General features: G+C 33.7%; 2 protein-coding genes across 2 annotated transcripts in view; both read left to right on the top strand.

Moving 5' to 3' along the window:
• The first annotated feature begins 594 nt into the window (after positions 1 to 594).
• Positions 595 to 21,144, top strand: part of LOC126883231 (28S ribosomal protein S11, mitochondrial) — a 44,389-nt gene continuing 23,839 nt past the window's right edge. Inside the window, exon 1 of the mRNA XM_050648509.1 lies at positions 595 to 921. Within this exon, the coding sequence (XP_050504466.1) occupies positions 722 to 921 (200 nt within the window). The 5' untranslated portion in view covers positions 595 to 721. The remainder of the gene's footprint in view (positions 922 to 21,144) is intronic.
• LOC126883230 (uncharacterized) lies at positions 2,426 to 4,771 on the top strand. Its single transcript, XM_050648508.1, has 2 exons — positions 2,426 to 2,641; positions 2,698 to 4,771. The coding sequence occupies exon 2, from the start codon at positions 3,494 to 3,496 to the stop codon at positions 4,724 to 4,726; it is 1,233 nt and encodes a 410-aa protein (XP_050504465.1). The 5' UTR covers positions 2,426 to 2,641; positions 2,698 to 3,493; the 3' UTR covers positions 4,727 to 4,771.

Here is a 21,144-nt window from a genome sequence, read left to right as displayed (position 1 = left end):
GACGTAGATATATTAATATTATGCGACACATGACAGAAGCCCGAAACAAATGACAATAGATGAAAAGCCCTATTACAATATATTATAATGCCATATTACAAGGTATTTTACTTTCCCGCACGCCGTGCGGGAAAGTGCAACTTTCGGAAACGAAATGCTTGCGTGAAAGTCGCTTTTTTAGCACGACCGTAGAAAAAATAACTATTTTGGCAGTTTTTATTTGTTTTTTGCGGCTATATTTGTTTTAAATTAATTATAGTCGGCAAATTCAAAACATTATGTTCTGTGCTGTGAAAGTGGCACTGGCGCTACTCATAGAGGTATATATTAACATAGAGGGAGCCTACCTTCCGCGCTTCCTGACGACAAGATCTCATGGACTGGTTTGCTGCATCTCTTTCTAACACATTGTATCAAAAATCTATGACGACATTCAGTGTGAACATAGGCACGGAAGAGTAGGACAACTGTAGCAGCTTTACTATGCGTAAGAGTGAAACAGCACTAATCCAAATAAAAAGATGGTGTCGTCACTTCGCTCTGAATGACACTCTCTCTATGCTAATATATAACTCTATGGCGCTACTGGCGGTGACAGTGAGAAGTGACAGGACAGTGACGGATACGGATATTTAACCTAACCTAAGAGTTCTTGGAGAAAACTTTTTTTTTATTTGAAATAAAATTATATTTTGGATTTCTGTTTATAGTAAATATATAAATGGCTATCAATCAAGTTAATATACTTTTTAAAAACTTGTTACTTCAAAGCCACAAAGCTGTACATGCTAGATCTCTATTTACATCCACACTGAATCTGAGAGATGTTGTGGATAGAAAAGAAATGCTAAGATCTATGCCTGCAATAGATGAAGGAACACATGGAGAAAAATCTATTGATATTGATTCTGCTATTACCAAGTAAGAGAACAAAAATTCTTTTTTTATAATTAAAATAGTGACAAACTTAAAATACAGTTCTACAGTAGCTTCAAAAGCATACATTTTACAGTGTTTTCACTTTTGCATTTGAGTAACAATCATAATCAGACACCTGATGATCCAGATAATGACTCCTGCAGTTTGATCCAGATATTGACATCTAGTTTTAGGAGGTTTCCAGATATTTTACGAAGTTCGTTATCTTCACTATGTTCTCATTATACAGTTGCATGCTGTGCCAACTTTTTTTTCTGAAATCTTAACCCTGGAAGCTCACACTTGGGTGTGAGATACCCATTGCGACACTTAACTGCATGTAGCTTGCGCAGCTGCATTTCAATGGTAATGCTGCTTTATGTAAATTCAGTCTCTAGTCTGCCAAGGACGGGTGTGTAGTTGCGGTCTCATTTGAGCAATATTTCCAATCACGAGAATTTATTGAATACAGGCTAGGGTATGTAGCACCCATGTGTGAGGTTTGCGATCAAGTGTGTGTTCAAGTTAATGACCTAACAAACAACATCCCACAAATTTAGTAAAGAAAACTAGGTGTTATTTCTGCAAAGGCAAAGATGGAAAAGCAAAGCGTGTATGCTCGGCTTGCTATAAAGCATAATGCAAGGAGCATAGAGCCACACTGTCTTATGAATGTAGTTACTAAAATGAGTGAAACTGAAATACCTGGCTAAGAATGAATATGAGTTCTATAATCAAAAGGTGTTATATTTTAGTTAGAAAGACCATTTCGTTGTTAAATTAAATTAAAATATTTTGAATTATGTTTCTGGTTTTTTAGAAAATGTTTTTTAATTATTTTTAGGTATTTTTAATATTTTGTTCTTTTGTGTTACTTCAATTGGACCGCGTTATGCATAACTCGACTAAGCGCCAAATTCAAGTTTTTTGGAATAATGCTGCCATCTATCAAGTAATGACGTTACCTATTTGGGAAAAAATCACCAAAGCCTAGAAATCTGTATTTTGGAAAATATTTTACTTTTAGCTAAACGCCAAATCGACTAAATGTCTGTAAACATTTGACAATACCCGACTAAGTGACTTAGATTTAGCATAATAAGACTATGCGACATAATATTGGCGCTTGGTCGCCTTATGCAAAAACGAAAATCGGCGGGATTTTGGCAGCATTGTTTCCGTCTTGTTAATTTGTTAATTCAGTTCAGTCTGTTGAGCAATATAAAAAGTAACGCGTTATATTTTTTATACAAGTTGTGTTTAAAAGTGTAAAAAAGCGTGTAAATATGTTGCAGAGGACTGCTCTAATTTTAAACCGTGCTCGAGAAATAACAAACGAGGAGAAGGTAAGTTATTTTGTATTGTAAAAATTACCAGACATTATTTTTGAGGTGTAAATTAAAAACTTAAATTTTTACAGTAGTTTTGTTTATCTTTATTTACTTTATTTATAGGAAGAAGGTATTCGGCAAGAAACAAGTTCGCTTCAGACCTATACCAACTTAGAACCGTTACAGGAAGTTGATTTTAACTCAGCAACAGATATTAGTGAGGTATGTTATTATAAGTTTTAATGTTTAACTAAGTTTTGTTAATTTTTACTTATTGTTATTTATAGAAAGAAAGTACTCATACAGCAGCTGTTTCCCCAAAGACTTACAGCGATTTACAAACGGTTCGGGAAGTGGAATTTAATCTAAAATTACCAGACATAATTTATGAGGTATAAAAAACCAAATAAATAACAGATTTCTAAATTTTTATGTACTTTATTTGTAGGAAGGAAGTAATTCGGATGGATATTCAAACAAGGAAAATGAAATAGGTGACGTAAGAGTAATGGATGATAATCAAAATCAAGAAGAAGACTGACAGTCGGGTTGGAAAGAATATCGTCAAGATTTAAATTTTGTCAACAGAGATATTAATGAAGATAACAATATAGTAGAGATGGAGCAATCCGATAAAGGAGAAAATGATGGGGAAAAGAATGGCGTAAAATCTAAAGAAAAAAAATATCAGGGCCATCCAAAAAAAGGGAGAAAGAGAAAGTTCCCTAGTCAGAATAGAGAAATCCGCAAAAAACACTGCATTCAAAATAAATCATACTTTACACAAAAAGGAGAAATGAAACTAAAAAAAGAGTTTCGTCAGTATTTGTGCAAATGCGACTGTCTATCGAAAGTTGGCATTGAAAATGCTAAACAAGAATACGACAAATTTTATGAAGTAAGTTCGCATGATGCTCAACGTGCCTTAATTTGCGCCATGGTTCAAGAAGGTCCAATAAAAAGAAAAAGAAAACAAAATTCTACTAAAAAAATGCACTCCAGGGTGTACAATATTAATGGCCACGTAGTTTGCAAAACATTTCTGTTGCAAACCCTAAGAATTTCGAGTGCACAAGTGGATAATGCCTTAAAATCAAAAAAAAAGGATAGAAGGAGTTAAAGACTTAAGAGGAAGAGCAGGCGGAAAAAATAAAATATCAGAAGAACGATTGCAAGAAATATTAGAACATATTGAACAATTTCCAAAATATAAGTCTCATTATGCAAGGGAAAAAACAAGTTCAATGTACTTACGAGCAGACACTACATTGCCCATTATGTACGATTTGTACAAGCAGCAAGTTAATAATTCACCTGTGTCGTTTTCGAAGTACAAAAACGTTTTTTTAACTCATTTTAATTTCAGAAGAAACCCACTGAAAAAAGACACTTGTAACCTTTGTGACAAATTAGAAATTCTAATAAACAACAGCGCCACAGAAGAACAAGTTAAATATAAAACTGAGAGAGATAACCACATCGATTCCGCTGAAGAAGCAAGACAAGCTTTAAATGCAGACAGAAAGCGTGCAAAATTTGACGAACAACTTGAAGTATTGTGTTTTGATATGGAAAAAACACTGCCTCTTCCCCGTATACCTACAAATGTAGTTTTTTACAAACGCCAACTTTGGCTTTATAATCTAGGTATACATACAGCTAAACATAATAAAGGCCATTGTTATGTGTGGTTAGAAGGCGAAGCCGGCAGAGGGGCCCAAGAAGTTGGCTCTTGTTTATTTAGACATGTGTTGAAAGCTAGAGATATGGAGGCATGTAAACATTTAATTTTGTGGTCGGACAGCTGTGGAGGGCAGAACCGAAACATTAAAATAGTTTTGATGTTAAATGCCATTTTTGATGTGCATCCTTTACTGGAAAGAATCACTTTACGTTTCCTTACATCTGGCCATAGTTTTTTGCCAAATGATACAGATTTTGGTGACATTGAATGCGCCTTAAAATTCCAACAAAGAATGTATTCACCGGTAGACTACATGAATGTAATGAGTTCGTGCCGAAAAAAAAATCCTCTAATCGTTCACAAAATGAAGATGGAACACTTTTTCGGTACTTGTAATTTGGAAAAAAGAGTCGTCAATAGAAAAGTGGATATCTTTAATAATAAAATTAATTGGCTTAAATTCAAAGAGATTGAACTCAGAAAAGAATGCCGCGAAAAACTTTTTGTTAAATATTCTTTCCACGAAGAAGCTCATGAGATAAGTCTACAAAAGAAACGAGGAAGACCATCATCAGAACTTTATCAAAATTTTAAAGAATCACTTGTGCTGCTATGGCCAGATGGGAAGCCAATACCAGATAAAAAACTTGAGGATCTAAAATTTTTGCTTAGCCTTATTCCAAAAGATGCCAAAGAGTTTTACAAAAAATTGACTGGTGATCCAAATATGGAAGATGATATAGATGGGTTAAATGGACCTCTTGATTTTGATCTTGAAGATGATGAACTTTAGTAAGGTCTTATACCAATTTTGTTTTTATATCAGACTACAGTTTTATAAGATAGTAACTATCTTATGATACAACACTGTTGTTATGTTTAGTTTTACAATGTAGTTTTGTCATAAAACAATAAAAATATTCTATAAACCACATGTTTTAATTCGCATAAACCTCCCAAGCGACAGTTTTGTTTAGTAAACGACTTATGCAAATTATTAAAATGTTAATAACGAAAAAAGCAATACGCGACCAAACGCCATTTTTGTCTATATCAGCTAAAATATAATTTTAAAACTTTAAATAATAATACAACAAAATTCATTTTACCGTTTTTAAAAATATATCTAAAAATCAAATTTTTAAAATGTTAAATAGATTTTTCAGAACGCCATAAACTTAAATTCATTTTTCTCAAAAAGGTAAAAGTGGCGCTTGGTCGAGTTATGCATAACGCGGTCCAATAAGAGAGAGAAAATAAAATTATTGATTTAATTATTCGTATGTATTCAATAGTGATTAGAGAGTCTCTGGACATCATAAAATATTTACTTTTTTTTAATTCTTCACAAAAAATCATTGGGCATCTGACACCCATGTGTGCGGTTTATGTAAAAAAAAAAATAGGTGTGATCTTCCAGGGTTAAACACATTCCAACTTTCATATTTATTCATTCTTACTTTCATCTGACTGTGTCAAATCACTGTCGATGCTCATATAGTAGATCACAAGGAAAAATCCTGGAAAAAACCTCATTGTAGGTACTATCCCCAAATTGTATCTAAGTAGGTATTTGGTCTTATATTTAGTTTACTCTCAATATTTTATTTATTTTTATTTATTTATTTAACCTCCTTTAATACACAAAATAATTGTTATTACATTAAAAGAGTGCTTACTACTGCTAAAAACTAATTCCTATATTAAGTACTAAACCTAAACAGAATAGAACAAGTAAAAAAAACACTACAAATACATCTAGACAAATAAATACATCTAAATACAAATAAATACATCTAAATAAAATTTTACGACAACAACTTTTGTAGACTAGAAATTTGTTTCAGAAGCAACTTTTATTTGTTTCACAGAAGAATTTAAAAAGTCTATATCACAGTTAATTATCATATGGTTACATTCTTCTAACATCTTATTTATGGGTGAACAATCAGTCTTATTAGTTGAGAACAGTCGTTTGTTATTAATTCTTAAATGTGTTTTTGGAACATGAAATTTAATATTATTTATAACAAAGCAATCTTTATATTTAATGTGATTTACAACGTAGTATATAAAAAGGGCTGAATTAAAATGTCTTCTATTATCCAGTCGCTGAACTTTAAAACAAGTTAGCATAGCATTATAGGAAATCTTGTAGGGATAGATACCAAATTTTCTGACATAAAGAAACCTCAAGAATCGTTTTTGAACCTTTTCAATCAGATCAACATTGAATTCGGCTTGTGGTGCCCATATAATAGAGGCATACTAATAGAGGCATATTAACACAAACTCTGATTTTATAATATGTATGTTCGTGAAAGGTCTTGAATTATTATTATTATTAGAATTCTATGAGGTGATTTCGTAATGTGTTTTATTAATTTAATAATTTTATTGCCCAATAACCTGGTCCATTTTGACACCTTGACACCTTTTTAAATGCCAATATGTTTGTATCATATTCCGCTTATGCCTAGTATTGTAACTGTGCTGATCTTTGCGACTTCTATAAAGACTGATATTCCTTTTTATGAATCGAAGGTTTTCTAGAATGTACTGTGCTGCTACAGTAAGAATTCACAATCTCTTATAAGCCTGGACTGCAGGCCTCCCTAGGTCACAAACCAGCAAGGACTCTCATTGCCTTTCTCTGCAGACCAAATACTCTGTCACCTGCATGACCCTAGACAGAAGGAAGCGTATAAAAGATGTGAGTGGAATATGGAGTGATATGCAGTACATTAAGTCTCCAGTAAGACACCAGTAAAGATACTTTTATTTAGTTTTTTGCACAAGTTATTAATATGTGGGCCACACTGTAATTTTGGATCAAAAAGAACTCCTAATAATCCAATCTCACCGACTCCATTATTCATATCATCCACACCTCTCATTGTAAAAATCACTTGTTTAGTTTTATTGCTGTTCAGAACCAGCCTATTTGCAGCAAACCAGCAAATCGTAGGAACCTCTGTCCTGTGCCGTACCACCATAAACCCTCCAGCATATCCCCAATGTTAAGATTCAAAGATTCAAAAATTTATTGACTACGTTTACAAAAAAAAAAAAATTGGATTGTAGCAAGTCAATTTGATATATATATAAAATATATAAGATATATAAGATAATGAGTATATACAAATAACATATATAGCCCAGTAAATGAACGGGAAATTCGGCAATACCGTGTAATTTTCAGGGGCAACTCAGAATTACATGAAAATTTGGATTTAGGTTCTACTTACCCTCCACTTCAAAGTTGAAATTGTGCCGTTGGTTGCTTTTATTTGGGGGGTGACAGTCACCCCTTCTCGGGGGTGAAAAAACATACTTTCAAGATAAGACCGGAAATGGATAAATTGACAAATATAAATTAAGCAACTTTTGTTCTATAAAGTTTTTTACGTAAGTTAATACTTTTCGAGTTATTTGCCATTGAAAATGTTGATTTTTCAACAAAAAAACTACGTTTAGCAAAAGTGTAGCTTATAAAAACCCAAAAAAATGGTGTATCAGTAAAGTATATCAATCAAATAAAAACAAAGTTGTAGCTCATGAAAAATATGTTCTTATTCGTCTAATTCCAAATCGAATATTTCAACCGAAAAATTAAGCACTTTTTGGGAAAAACCCATTTAAAACTTTTTTAAAGTGTTTAAAAAAGCTTTGTTTTAATTGTTAACAAAAGTTTTAGCATTAAAAATAAGCGAGTTACGCTCAAAATAAAGTTGGCCCCTCTTTTTTTTTGTAAAAAATCATAAAAATCTCGCCGTGTTTAGCTCCTCAAATGAAATTAATCGCTACCGCTTTACAAACAATTTACTTACCTATCTATTTTTTATATGATCTGTCAGTCTCACTGGTTTAAAGTGTTTATTTTTGAAAGGGTTATAATTGAGAAAGCTAGAATGGGTCACTAATCACGAGTGTATGCAAATTTTGAACAGCCATATCTTAACCAATTTTTGTCTTACGGAGAAACAAAATGAAACTAGCATATTTATAATAGCAAAACCTACATTTTTTTACTCTTTAAGATTTTTCTTATCGCTAATATTTTTTAAGTTATTTTGAAAAAATGAAATTTTTAGAAAATTTTTTTTACTATAAAACCAAACGTTTTCAAAAATAAGCACTTCAAACCAATCAAACTTACAGATCATATAAACAATACACATACAGTTAAAATAGATGGTAAAGCCAAACCAATAATTTCATTTAGGGTGCTAAATAGAGGGAGGTTTTCACGTTTTTTTTACCAAAAAAAAGGGGCCAACTTTTTTTTTCAGTGTAACTCGTTTATTTTTGATGCTCTAAACTTTTGTAAAAAACAAGTACCTAATACGCTTTTTTTCGATACTTTAAAAATGTTAATAAGGTTTTCCCGAAAAACGTTTCTTTCTTCGGTGATTTCGTGAATTATTCGATTTGGAATTAGACGAATAAGAACGTATTTTTCATGAGCTACAACTTTACTTCTACTCAATTTGTAGACTTTACTGGTACACCATTTTTTTCGTTTTTTATAGACTACACTTTTGCTAAAAATACTTTTTTCGATAAAATATTTACTTTTTGAGTTATTTGGAAAAACGGTCTGAAAACTTAGTTTTTTTGTCGAAAAATCAACATTTTAAATCGCGAATAACTCGAAAAGTATTGACTTACGTAAAAAACTTTATAGAACAAAAGGTGCTTAAAGTAAGTCAATTTATCCGTTTCATGCCTTATTTTAAACACGCGTTTTTCACCCCCGAGAAGGGGTAAATGTCACCCCCCAAGTAAAAGCAACCAAAGGCACAAATTCAACTTTGAAGTGGAGGGTAAGTAGAACCTAAATCCAAATTTTCATGCAATTCGGAGTTGCCCCTGGAAATTACACTCCACAACGGTCATTTATTGGGCTAGTATAGAAATATAAATACATTCACGCACATTCACAAAATGAGACATCGGAAAACATAGTGAGTAATATTCATGTCCATGATACTACTTTAAAATGATCAAAATATTCACTAACAGAGTAAAAAGCAAATCTCAGAAGATATTTTTTCAGAATGACTTTAAATTTATTGATTGTACCTAAGGTTTTTAAAGTCCATAGGTAGGACATTATATATGTTAAAGCTAATTGAGTTTTTTTGTGATTTACTCAAACGATATTTGACTGTTCTGATATTATTGGCACCTCTTGTGCTGTAATTATGCAAGTCAGCCTATTTAATTAAAGTATCTGCAGTTTTGTGTGTTTCCACGAGAACATTGTATAGCCATAGTGTTGGCAAGGGCATTATTTTATATTTAATAAATAATGTTTTGCAAGATTACAAGTAACCAACTTTTGCAATTATTCTAATTGATTAATTATTTTTTGCAATTTAAATATTGTTAGTGTATTGCAAGAGTTTCCCCACAAAATAACGCCATAGCTTAAAAGCGAGTGGAAAAGAGAAAAGTAAATTGTTCTTAAGGTATCAACACTTGTAACAAGTTTTAGTTGTCTAAGTAAAAATAAAGTACTTGAAAGTTTACCTTTGAGATGGTCAATATGGGTATACCAAGTCAGTGTGTTGTCAATTGTCATGCCCAGCAATTTTACAGTATTTTTTTTCACACGAGCATCAAATGGATTAGATGAAATCAATAAATTTTGAGTTTTGTTGTCATTTAGTCTAAGTTTATTTGCTGCGAACCATGAATTGAGCATTTGAATTTACATTTGTAGAAGTGGTTTCTAAAAGAGAACGATTTCTGTCAGAAAAAATAAAAGTAGTGTCGTCTGCAAATAATACTGTTTTACATGGAGCCATAAAATTGGGCAAGTCATTAACATATATAATGAATAATAGAGGGCCCAAAACAGAACCTTGTGGAACTCCATGCTTAAATTTAGAGAGACAATTTCCGTATCTGACTGCTTGGTGTCAATCACTTAGATACGATTTAATTAGTTCTAGAGGAGTACCTGTGATACCATAGAAGTGCAGTTTTTTTAGTAAGATATCATGAGAAACACAGTCGAAGGCCTTTGAAAGATCACATAACGTTATGGCAGTTTGGCTATACTTTTCCAGGCCATCCACTATGCCACTCATCACATCTAAGAGTGCATGAGTTGTGGAACGATCCTTTCTAAACCTATATTGAGAACTTGTAAGAAAGTTATTGGTTTCAAAGTACGATATTAGGCGTTGCTTCAGAATTTTTTCTATTATTTTACTGAATATGGAAACGATAGAAATATCCCAAAACGATAGACAGTTGGAAATATCCCAATTGAAAAATGTTATTAATGAGATGTGTTAAAGGTTCAGTAATTATTTCACAAGTATTTTTTATAAAAGAAGCGTTTAGCTCATTTGTATCCAAACAATTTGAATTTTTTAATGAATTAATAACCTCCGATACTTCTTGTTGAGTAGTTGGAGATAGAAAAAATAAACTCGATGGAGCTGGGAAGTTTTGATCGTTCAAGATTATGTCGTCTGATGTATTAGGAAGGGTTTTTATAATGTTCTCGGCAATTTCAACAAAAAATTTATTGAAAGTGTCACAAGATGGGTCTAGGACGTTTCATCGCCGCCAGTTCATCGCCGCCGTTTCGATGCCACCAGTTCATCGCCGGCCGATTCATCGCCAGTCAGTTAACCGCTATCTGATATATTTCCGAATTTTCGACAGTTACATTTATTATTTATTTTTAGTATTAATTAGGAATTCTAGGAACTGCGAGATATGACCATTCCCGTTGCCATACTTAATCCTTTAATAGACTTTTAAACTTTTATAATATAAAATATATTATAATGATAATCTTTTAAATTTCACGGTCAACATTTCCAACCAAGAGAAACTGTTTCTTAAATTCGAAAAGAACCCAAAATTTCTGTACAAAAATTTAGGGGAAGTAGAACAGTAAATATAACAATATTTTTTATCTTTTTAATTGTCATAAGTTTTGAACTGAATTTAATGTCATGTCGTGTCATCTCCCATAATACAAAATCAACTGACTAACTGGCGATGAAACGGACGGCGATGAAACGGACGGCGATGAAATGGACTGGCGATGAACCGGCGGCATCGAAACGGCGGCGATGAGCCGGCGGCGATGAAACGTCCCATTCCGCACAAAATATATTGGTTGTTATATTATGTGAACTATTTGTTTTGTTACGCTCATAGTTAATTATCTTCCAACACGTCTTGGATCTATTCTTTGAAGTTAATATTAGTTTATCATAAGCCATCTTTTTCGCGTTTTTCAACTCGGCATTATAATGATTTTTGTATTTTTTATATTCGTTATAATGTATTGGATTTTTACTAGAATCAGCACGTATTTTATAAGACTGCAGATAATTTCTCATATTTTTTAAGTTGTCGTTGAACCAATTTATAGGACATTTTTTATTTTTAATAACCAATGTTTTTAGTGGAAAATATTGTGATACTACATGATTATAATTATCTATTAAAAACGTTGCTAAGTAATCTACATCAAAATCACTATTAAAAATGTCCCAGTCATAACACTGATAAAAAGTTTCTCATTTTTAAAATACCTTCCTGTGTAAAGGCTTCAGTGCAAACACTTGATTTTAATTTATTTGATGTTTTGATTATACTAATATACTGACCCCGATGGTCTGAAAAACACGGTTCAAGGACACTAGTCCGAAACTGACTTCCTTCAAAATTTGTCATAATATTATATATACAAGTGGCAGATGTAGCAGTAACTCGAGTATAGTCATAAATTGTTTGTTTTATACCAAAAGATGATGTTATAGAAGTCAATTCACTAACGTTTGCCGTTTTCACTTTAAAATTGATATTAAAATCTCCCAAAACTATTATTTTCAAATTTGGCCTCATAATGTGATCCAATAGATTTTCAAAATTTTTGAAAAAAGACTTAAAATCGTTACATTTACTAGATCTATACACTGACAACAGTGTTAATATCTTGAAGAAAAATTCCACAAAATTCAGATGTTTGTTCAATATTAAAACTGTCGCAATTAATAGCTTCGAATTTTAAAGTCTTTTTAACATAGATTACAGTACCACCGTTCTTTTTATTCTTCCTTCAGAAACTGCTAGCAAGTAAATACCTATCCATATTTATGTATCTGAGATTTGCTTCACTCTGCCAGTGCTCTGAGAAGCAGACAACGTCAAAGTTAAATTCTAACAAAAATAAATCAATCATCTCTATTTTATTTGCTAAACATTGAACATTAACATGGAACATACTCACCAAGTTTTCGCCAATTAAAATATTATTAAGTTTTTCAGGAACTTCTAAACTTCCTACGTTAACATCAAGATTTTTTGCATTTATGTTGACTAGTCCTTTTCCAGTACTGCTGCACTGTTTTGAAAATTTCGTTTAAATTTGAATTTTCGAACTATTGCCCCTTGGGGCCATAATGATGGATTATTTATTTCATCAAGTTTTTCTAAGGGGAACGAAACTTTAAAGGAAGATGCCGTTTCCGTCTTATGCCATTGAACACATTTAAAATTGATATCTGGAGAAGTCTCTTATCAACTGCCTGTTATCAGCTGCGTAGGCCAATTATAAAATAAACATAAGAAAAAGTAATATCTGGTGGAAATTAATTGGATCAAATATTTAGTTCTTGTTACCAATGAGTGGAGCCAAGCTTACATTTTAAAATAGCATGAATTCTCTTTAGCATAAAAAATATGTTTGATACTAATCTGTTGAAAGTTATTAAAAATTTCTTGATTTTTACCCTTTAATTCATTAATTGTTTGAACAATTGCCAAAGAGTCTCGATAGTGGATAGATCAGGATTACGTGAAAACTATTTGAAAACAGGAATCTTCGTTTCCTGCAACCATGATGCATTTTGCTGAATCAGGCCGCACGCTGCACCCGCTTGTTGAAATGCAAAAATTTCATATCGGGTAGTTGAATTTCATTAATGGAAGGTAAAATTGAAAAATCGTTTTCTACTTCGGAACATTGGCAGTGATCAAAGAAAAGTAAATGTCATAACTCATTAAAATGACATACAGCCCCAGACCATCACAGATGCCTGGAAATTAACCTTTGTTTCAAAGCAATTTTGTGATATTCATGCTGATTCTGTAACTGATTTTTGATGGTAGAAATAAGGAAAATTGAAAAGTGGCCAAGTCGAATAAAAATAGTCCAAATCGGTATTCCATAAATATTTTGGAATCTTTACAATTGAAATAGTGAATAGAAATGACTTCGACATTTAACCTGTCGATATCGAAATTGTGCTTGACGCAAGCGCGTGTTATTTGGTTTTGATGTTTATTTTTTATATATACTAAAAATAATTTATTACTACTTACGTATAGTATTTATCTTTTTTTTTATAGCAGCTTAATATTTAATTTAGACATGTACGAGTAGGCATCGAGCCTAACCTTCATTTTTTTCGCATCTGAATATATTTTATGTCAAAGAGGTGGCACTGATGACGATGATGAGACAATTGAGATGTCGTTTCTGGCGAGGTGAGCTGGAGGTTTCTGTCGGGGTGAGCTGGAGGTTTCTGGCAGGGTGAGCTGGAGGCACTGCCCCAGCTACATGCGGTCCATGGATGCAACTCATTAAACCTACGTTTGTCTTCGACAAACCCTACAAAATCGAAACAAGACAACATAGGGAGTCAAACGTGGCAAATGCATATTGCATCTACACCTTCTTCTTCATGTACCATGTCCTTTCAGAACGTTGGTTACCATCATAGCTATCTTAATTTTATTCACTGCCACCCTAAATAGCATGCTTGTATCAACACCATACCAATCTCGCAAGTTCTTCAACCATGAGGTTCTTCTTAGTCCTGGACTGAGTTTGCCTGCTATTTTTCCTTGCATGATATTTTGTAGCAACCTATATTTGGGACCTCTCATTACATGTCCGAAATACTCCAGCTTTCTCTGCTTGATCTGCTTGATCTGCTTTTTATGATCTCAGTAGTCTTGCTGGAGACGTTCTAGTATTGTGGAGTTTCGAATCTTCTCCATCCAGGAAACTTTTAAAATTCTTCTATAGCACCACATTTCGAAAGCCTCAAGGCGATTTAGATCGATTTTATTCACAGTCCAGGACTCGACACCATAAAGTAAGACCGAGAACACGTAGCAGCGAAGTAGGCGGGTCCTCAATGCCAATTTTAGGTCTCTGTTACATAACACCTCGGACATCCTTCTAAAAGCGGCTCTAGCCTGCTCTATCCTAGATCTAATTTCGCCCTGACTTTCTGCGTTACAATTTAATTGCTGTCCAAGGTAAACGATTTTGTCAACTTGCTCAAGTTTGGTATTATTTACATATATAGACAGTTTTATATGCTGTTGTTTACTTATTCCGAGTATTTTGGTTTTCCGTATGTTCAGATCCAGACCTGCCTCCCTACAACTCTCAACGACACTATCAAGTAGTGTTTGCAGATCTTCTTGGCTAGAAGCTAGGAGTATTGTATCGTCCGCATATCGCAAATTATTGATGACTTCACCCTTCACAAGTATTTCTTCTTGTTTTTCAGAAAGTGCTTTTCTGAAAATTCTTTCGGAGTAAACGTTGAAAAGCAGGGGTGACAAGAGGCATCCCTGCCGTACTCCTCTTTTAATATTAAGAGCCAGTGATTCCACACCATCTACTAAAACTGATGATGTTTGATTTCAATATAAATTTGCAATTATTCGAACATCTCTGCCGTCCAAGCCAATGTATTTTAGAGCTTCGATCAATATAGAGTGCTTAACACGATCAAATGCCTTTTGGAGTCAATAAAACAACAGTATATGGAGCATCTACACCGATGGCTCCAAAACGGAAGAAGGCTCAGGATGTGGGATATACTCTAGATCAGCGGTTCTCAACCTTTTTTACTCAGCGACGCACTAACGTACTCCTTACAGATTCGCGACACCCTTATATGTACAATTTTTTGCTAGTGGTAGGTAAGTACAGTAAACAAGATCTCCCGCTTTGCGCTACTATTCATAACGCAAGTTATGTCGGTTAAATTTTAAAAACAGTTAGAGAGGAAACAATTAAGTACGGATTGGCACTTTATTGATTGGTATAACGTGGTATATACCTAATAGTTAAAAAAAAATGGTTGAATACATGATTGGTATATTATAACAAGTAAAAACTAGTATTCGTAAAAATATGGTATTCATAAATCTCGCGACACACCTGATAGGTTCTTCCGGCACACCAGTGTGTCTCGACACGGTGGTTGAGAACCGCTGCTCTAGATCACTGAATCTTAGTATAAAATGAGGTATGGACAAAAATGCCAGCATAGTTCAGACTGAACTGGCTGGTGTCTCCATAGCCGCAAAAGAGATAACCCGGAAAGGTCTAGCCGGTAAAACCATAATAATCTGCACATACAGCAGACAAGCGCTACTAACCCTGAACAGACCACGTGTCTTATCAGGGCTAGTGTCATGAGTCACTAGCCCAAGCTTCGGATGGTAACATCATCCTGAGATGGGTTAAAGGACATAACGGAAATAAAGGCAACCGCATTGCTGGCCAGCTAGCTAGGAAGGCAGCAAGCTTAAGACTCTTAGGACCTGGTGATCTTTTTGGCTGGTCAACTGCAACAATCGCGGAAATTGCCAAATGTCACTCCCACACTCAAGCCGTGAAAAGATGGAAGAAGGGCCAGGATGTAGACTTGCCAAGGTAACACTAAGGAACCATGGGAATTCAGCATCAGAAAAGTAATTGAGAATGACCAGGAGAAACCTACGCTTGACAGTTGGTTTTTTAACTAAGAACTAAGCCATTGTCAACTAAGAAAACACCTCCACACACTGGGGCTAGTAGACACACCTGTGTGCAGGAGGTTTGAACGAGATGACGAAACTGTCGAGCATGTCCTATGTGAATGTCCGGAGTTATCGTCAATACGAGAGTATGCGTTCGGCGAGCCTTGTTTTGTTTTGTTTTTTTTATTTCCACGGGACAAGCCCAATAAAGTTACAATTGTTTACAAATTTTGGAACAATTTAGTATACTAAATATAAGTCATATATATATAACACATAAAATATAATAGTTAAAATAGAGTTAACATAAATAATATAAATTACATACAAAACAAATTAGAAACAGACTGGTAAAGGTGGACATAACAAAACAATTAAGAGGCAATATTAATTTGTTGTAAGTTGCGTATAAATTGGTTGGGTGTGGAACTAAAATTAAGCCTCTCGGTATTTTGATTTGCTAGACGTAACATTCTAGTTATAGGTTCATTGAGGCCATAATTACATCGATGAAATGGTACATGAAAAGTGGTTTCGACTGCATTTCGAGTACTGTATGAAGGAACTTTAAAACCAACCTTAGACAATAAATAATGACTATTTGCTGTACCATTTAACAAACTATATAGAATTTTCAAATCATGGTGATAACGACGTTCTTCCAGGGTATTGATATTTATAAATGCTCTAATTTCGTCATAACTGTAAAACCTGTTACTCCCAGTAATAGCTCTAATTTTAAATCCCAAAAACCTAAGGAATTTGTTTTGGAGTTTTCAATTTTTTCTGCGTAAACATTATAGTAAGGTGACCAAATACTACAACAGTATTCCAAGTAAGGTCTAACAAGAGAACAGTATAACAATTTTAGGGTATTGGGACTTTTAAAATCATAGCAGTTTCGTTTCATGAAGCCAAGCATCTGTAAAGCCTTTGAAATAATAGAATCAATATGATCTGCGAATTTTAGCGATTTGTCAAACAGTATTCCAAGATCTCTTATTGTATTAACACAATCTAGTGGTGTGTTATCAAGTTTATATTCAAACGGAATACACGTTCTACCTTGATAAAAACTAATTTTATGACACTTTTTGACATTTAGCTCCATTTCATTTTCTTTACACCAATTCTGTATTTTATTTAATTGAAATTGCAGATTTTCGCAATCGTCAAGACTAGATATTTTCGAAAAGATTTTTAAATCATCCGCAAACAAAAGCTTATCACAGTTTATATCTGCAATATCATTTATAAATATAATAAATAATAGCGGACCCAGATGTGAACCCTGAGGGACCCCAGAACTGACAACTACATCCTGAGATAGACAATCCTGGATCCTTACTGCTTGGCGCCTTCCTATTAGGTAGCTTTCCAGCCATTCAAGCAGTTTCCCATCTACTCCAGCAGCTTCCAATTTAGACAATAGGATGTTATGATTTACCCTGTCAAATGCCTTGGAGAAGTCTGTATAAATAGAATCAATTTGATACCCACCCTCCAAAGCGCTTGACAACGCATTCAAATAGCAAAGAAGATTTAATTCCGATGATTTGTGTTTCTGAAAACCATATTGCTCATCTACTGGAAACAATTTGAAACATACCGAGAGGCAGTCGGACACTAAGCTTTCAAATAACTTAGGAATGGTACTTAATATAGAAATCGGTCTATAATTTGTAATGTCAGATCTACTACCAGCTTTATGTATAGGCGTTAAAAAACTTAATTTCCATGAATCAGAAAAGTAACCAGTATACAATGAAGAATTAAAAATTTTCCACAATGGTCTGGCCAAAATAAAACTGCATTTCTTCAAAACTATAGGAGGTATTTTGTCAGGACCAGCACCTCTGTTCACATCTAACGCCATCATCCTTTCATATACTTGAGATATTGTAATATTACATGAATTAATCGTTATATTGGTGGTGGGACGTAAAACACGTTTACTGATTACAGTGGAACCCCGATAAGTCGGCCCCCGATAACCCGGAAGTCCGGCTAACCCGGACCGATTTTCATCAGACAAAAATTTAACAAATAAACAATTTAACAATTTTATCAAATAAAAATGTATGTAGGCCAAATAATATTTCAGAGATAATGTGTATTTGTGTAATTTGAACACATAAGTACAATAGTAAAAATGATTCATGCACACGGCGGCAGCCAGAGCGACCGTCTCAGCTTATCGGAAAGAACAGACACCTGTCTGTATTCCTTTTTCTTTATTTATGTCAAACTGTCTTAGCATTGTTTAAAAAAGACGTGACTATTTAAAAATTCTTGTATTGTGTGTAGTACAGCCTATTAATCACTTCCGTTCTGTAATGTAATCGTGCTTCAGATTGTGTTTGCTTTGTCTACGTAATGGTAACAAAACGTAAAAATGTTGCAGTGACAATGGAAAAGAAACTAGAAACATTAGGTAGGATTGATAAAGACGAATCTTTAAAATAAATTTATTGCAGCATCATAATATGATATTATGCTACCATAGGTCTGGATCCCGCGTATGAAAAAAAAGTTGATTAATAGCAAGCTAAAAATTTATTAATAGCTTAAGGGTGTCTAGTCGGATAAACTTTGATATATGAGAACACTGGAACAGGGGCAGTTTTAATTGTGGAACAGGTCAAAAATTTGGAACGGTCAGAACACGAAAATGGCACATTTGTTTTGTCCGACAGAACAGACTTAAACTCTCCGAACAGAGATTAAACTCTCATGCAAAAATCAGACTGCTATTTATCACCTGTCATAATTCCTGTCATTTGACATATTCTACATGTTCCACTCATTAAAACGCCAATTTGGTGATAAATAGCAGTCTGATTTTTGCATGAGAGTTTAATCTCTGTTCGGAGAGTTTAAGTCTGTTCTGTCGGAAAAAATACATGTGCCGTTTTCGTGGTCTGACCGTTCCAAATTTTTAACCTGTTCCACAGTTAAAACTTCCCCTGTTCCAGTGTTCCCATATATTAATGTTTGTCCGACTAGACACCCTTAAGCTAATAACAAATTTTCAGCTTGCTATTTATCAATTTTTTTTTGTACGCAGGATCCAGACCTACCATATTATGGTGTCGGTACATCTCTACAGTATGACTGAGTTTTTTACCAAGAAATGAACAAAACTCTACACTCTATACAACTATACGTAATTTAGATGTGTACTGTGCATATGTGTTTCATGTTTTTGTAATTGTAATGGAGGTTATTTATTAATTTTTACTATATTCTCCGGCTAACCCGGATTTTCGATAACCCGGATCGGCCGCGGTCCCGATTAATCCGAGTTATCGAGGTTCCACTGTACTTTCTCAGAATAAACTGATGAGAAATATAATGCAAAAGCATTTGCAATATCACTTGGAGTTGTATAAGTGATATTGTTCAAAGACATTTCATTTGGTAAACCTGTCCTCGTTCGTTTTGAATTTATGAATGACCAAAACGATTTAATGTTACTATGAATGGAATTCTCAGTTTTTTCTATAAAGTTATTATGACAAGTTTTTGTTAGAGCTTTACATTTACTTCTAAGGCTCGAGAATGCATTATAATCATTTAGAGAGGAACTAACTTTAAATTTTAAATGTGATAACTTCTTTTCAATTACTAGTTTCTTTAGTTCTGGCGAGAACCATTTTGGAAACTTTTTTGTTGACATTATTTTTTTTTGGCACAAAAATTTCAAAAGCACAGTACATGACTTCATAGAATGTATTTAACATTTTATCTAGACTTTGATTTTCAAGAATTTGATCCCAGTTAACACAAGAAAGGTAATCATTCAAGGCGTTAAAATCAGTGTTATTAAAATGCAAATAGTAAGAGCTGTTCAGGTTTGTTGAGCAGCCATTACTACAAAGAAAATCTTTTATGGCAATGTTCAAGGCAGGATGATGCCTATCTAATGGAACTATTTCCTCATCAGAAGCTATAACTTGAATAGAACTGTCATTAGCAAATATCAAGTCCAATAAAACCACACGAGAATTGGATATTGTGTTGATTTGAAATAAATTGTGAAAATTACATAGATTTGACAATATCCAAGCAGATTGAGTTTCATTAGGAGTACAATATTGACTAAAAGTAACATTGGAAGACAGTTCATCATTAGACCACATAATGTTTGGCAGATTAAAGTCTCCGAACAAAAATAGTTTGGAAGCTGGATACTTCTCACTAACTTCATCAACACTTTCACTGAATTCGGTATATACAGCTGGTTCCGCTTTGGGTGGAATGTAGACAGTTCCAAATATTGCCATATACTGACCACTGCCAATAGTAATAAACACCTGTTCAATATTACTGCTGCTTACAAATAGGGCACTCGAGATTGACTTCCTGACCGCAATCAAAACACCGCCACCCCTAGTGTGGATGCTAGTTTCACTTGATCTATCTTTTCGGTACACAATGTAACTCTCCATACCAAGTTCAGAGTCTAGAAAATCAGCAGTCAGCCAAGTCTCAGTTAGAATAATTACATCATAGGAACAATGTGAAATATTTAATAAGAGAGTCTGAAGTTTAGTTCGAAGCCCATTTGTATTTTGGTAATAAACATTTAAGTTATTATGAGGCGTGCCACGTGGAGACTGACTTAGTTTTTTTGAACAATTTTGGGTATATTGTTAAAATATTTAATGGTTAAATTAAGTTCACCTTGGTCTTGTCTCTTTAATAATTCACTTCGAGTTTTACTAAAAAGGTCACGTTGCATTTGAGTTTGATCGAGACTTATAAAGATTTTTTTGTCTTTGTTGGTATTGTGTCTATTTTTAAACACCATAAAAGCTTCTTGAGCAGAAGATAGTGTTAGTTTTAGTGGTCGATTGCCATTTTTATTTTTCTTACCCACTCGGATAATTTTTTTAACTTCAACGCTGGATGGGTTATCTACGATTTGAGTTATGAAACTCTTAACTTCTTGAACATCAGAGTTATGATTTGTTTCTGGAAAATTAAAAATCATGAGATTATTTGCTCGTTTTTGCCTCTCCTGTATTTCTGTAATCACTTCTTCGGCACTAAGATTTGACCTCTCTTCTTTTAGATTTTGAATTTCCACTTTCATTTGCCCAACTTCTGCCTTAAGAGCTTCAATCTGCCTCACAAGATTTGGCACATTTTTAAACGCAAGCCTACAGTCAGTACAGAAAAAGTATAAAGATCTCTTCTGCAGAACCACTGCACGTAACTCACTGGCACTGAGACTGGTGCACTCTTCAGTATTATGCAATATTATGTGACAGCTGTCGCACACTACAGATTTATCTCCCACAGGATTTTGACAATTTCCACAATTTCCATTCATGATAATACTTTGAACTAAATTCCTGGACTATAAGGCTTATTAAAAACCAACTTATATTTGGAAACAAG

The sequence above is a fragment of the Diabrotica virgifera genome, chromosome 4 (genome assembly GCF_917563875.1).
Source record: "Diabrotica virgifera virgifera chromosome 4, PGI_DIABVI_V3a".
NCBI lineage: Eukaryota > Metazoa > Arthropoda > Insecta > Coleoptera > Chrysomelidae > Diabrotica > Diabrotica virgifera.
The sequence above is the reverse complement of the archived record's forward strand: the minus strand, read 5'-3'. Positions and strand labels throughout refer to the sequence as shown.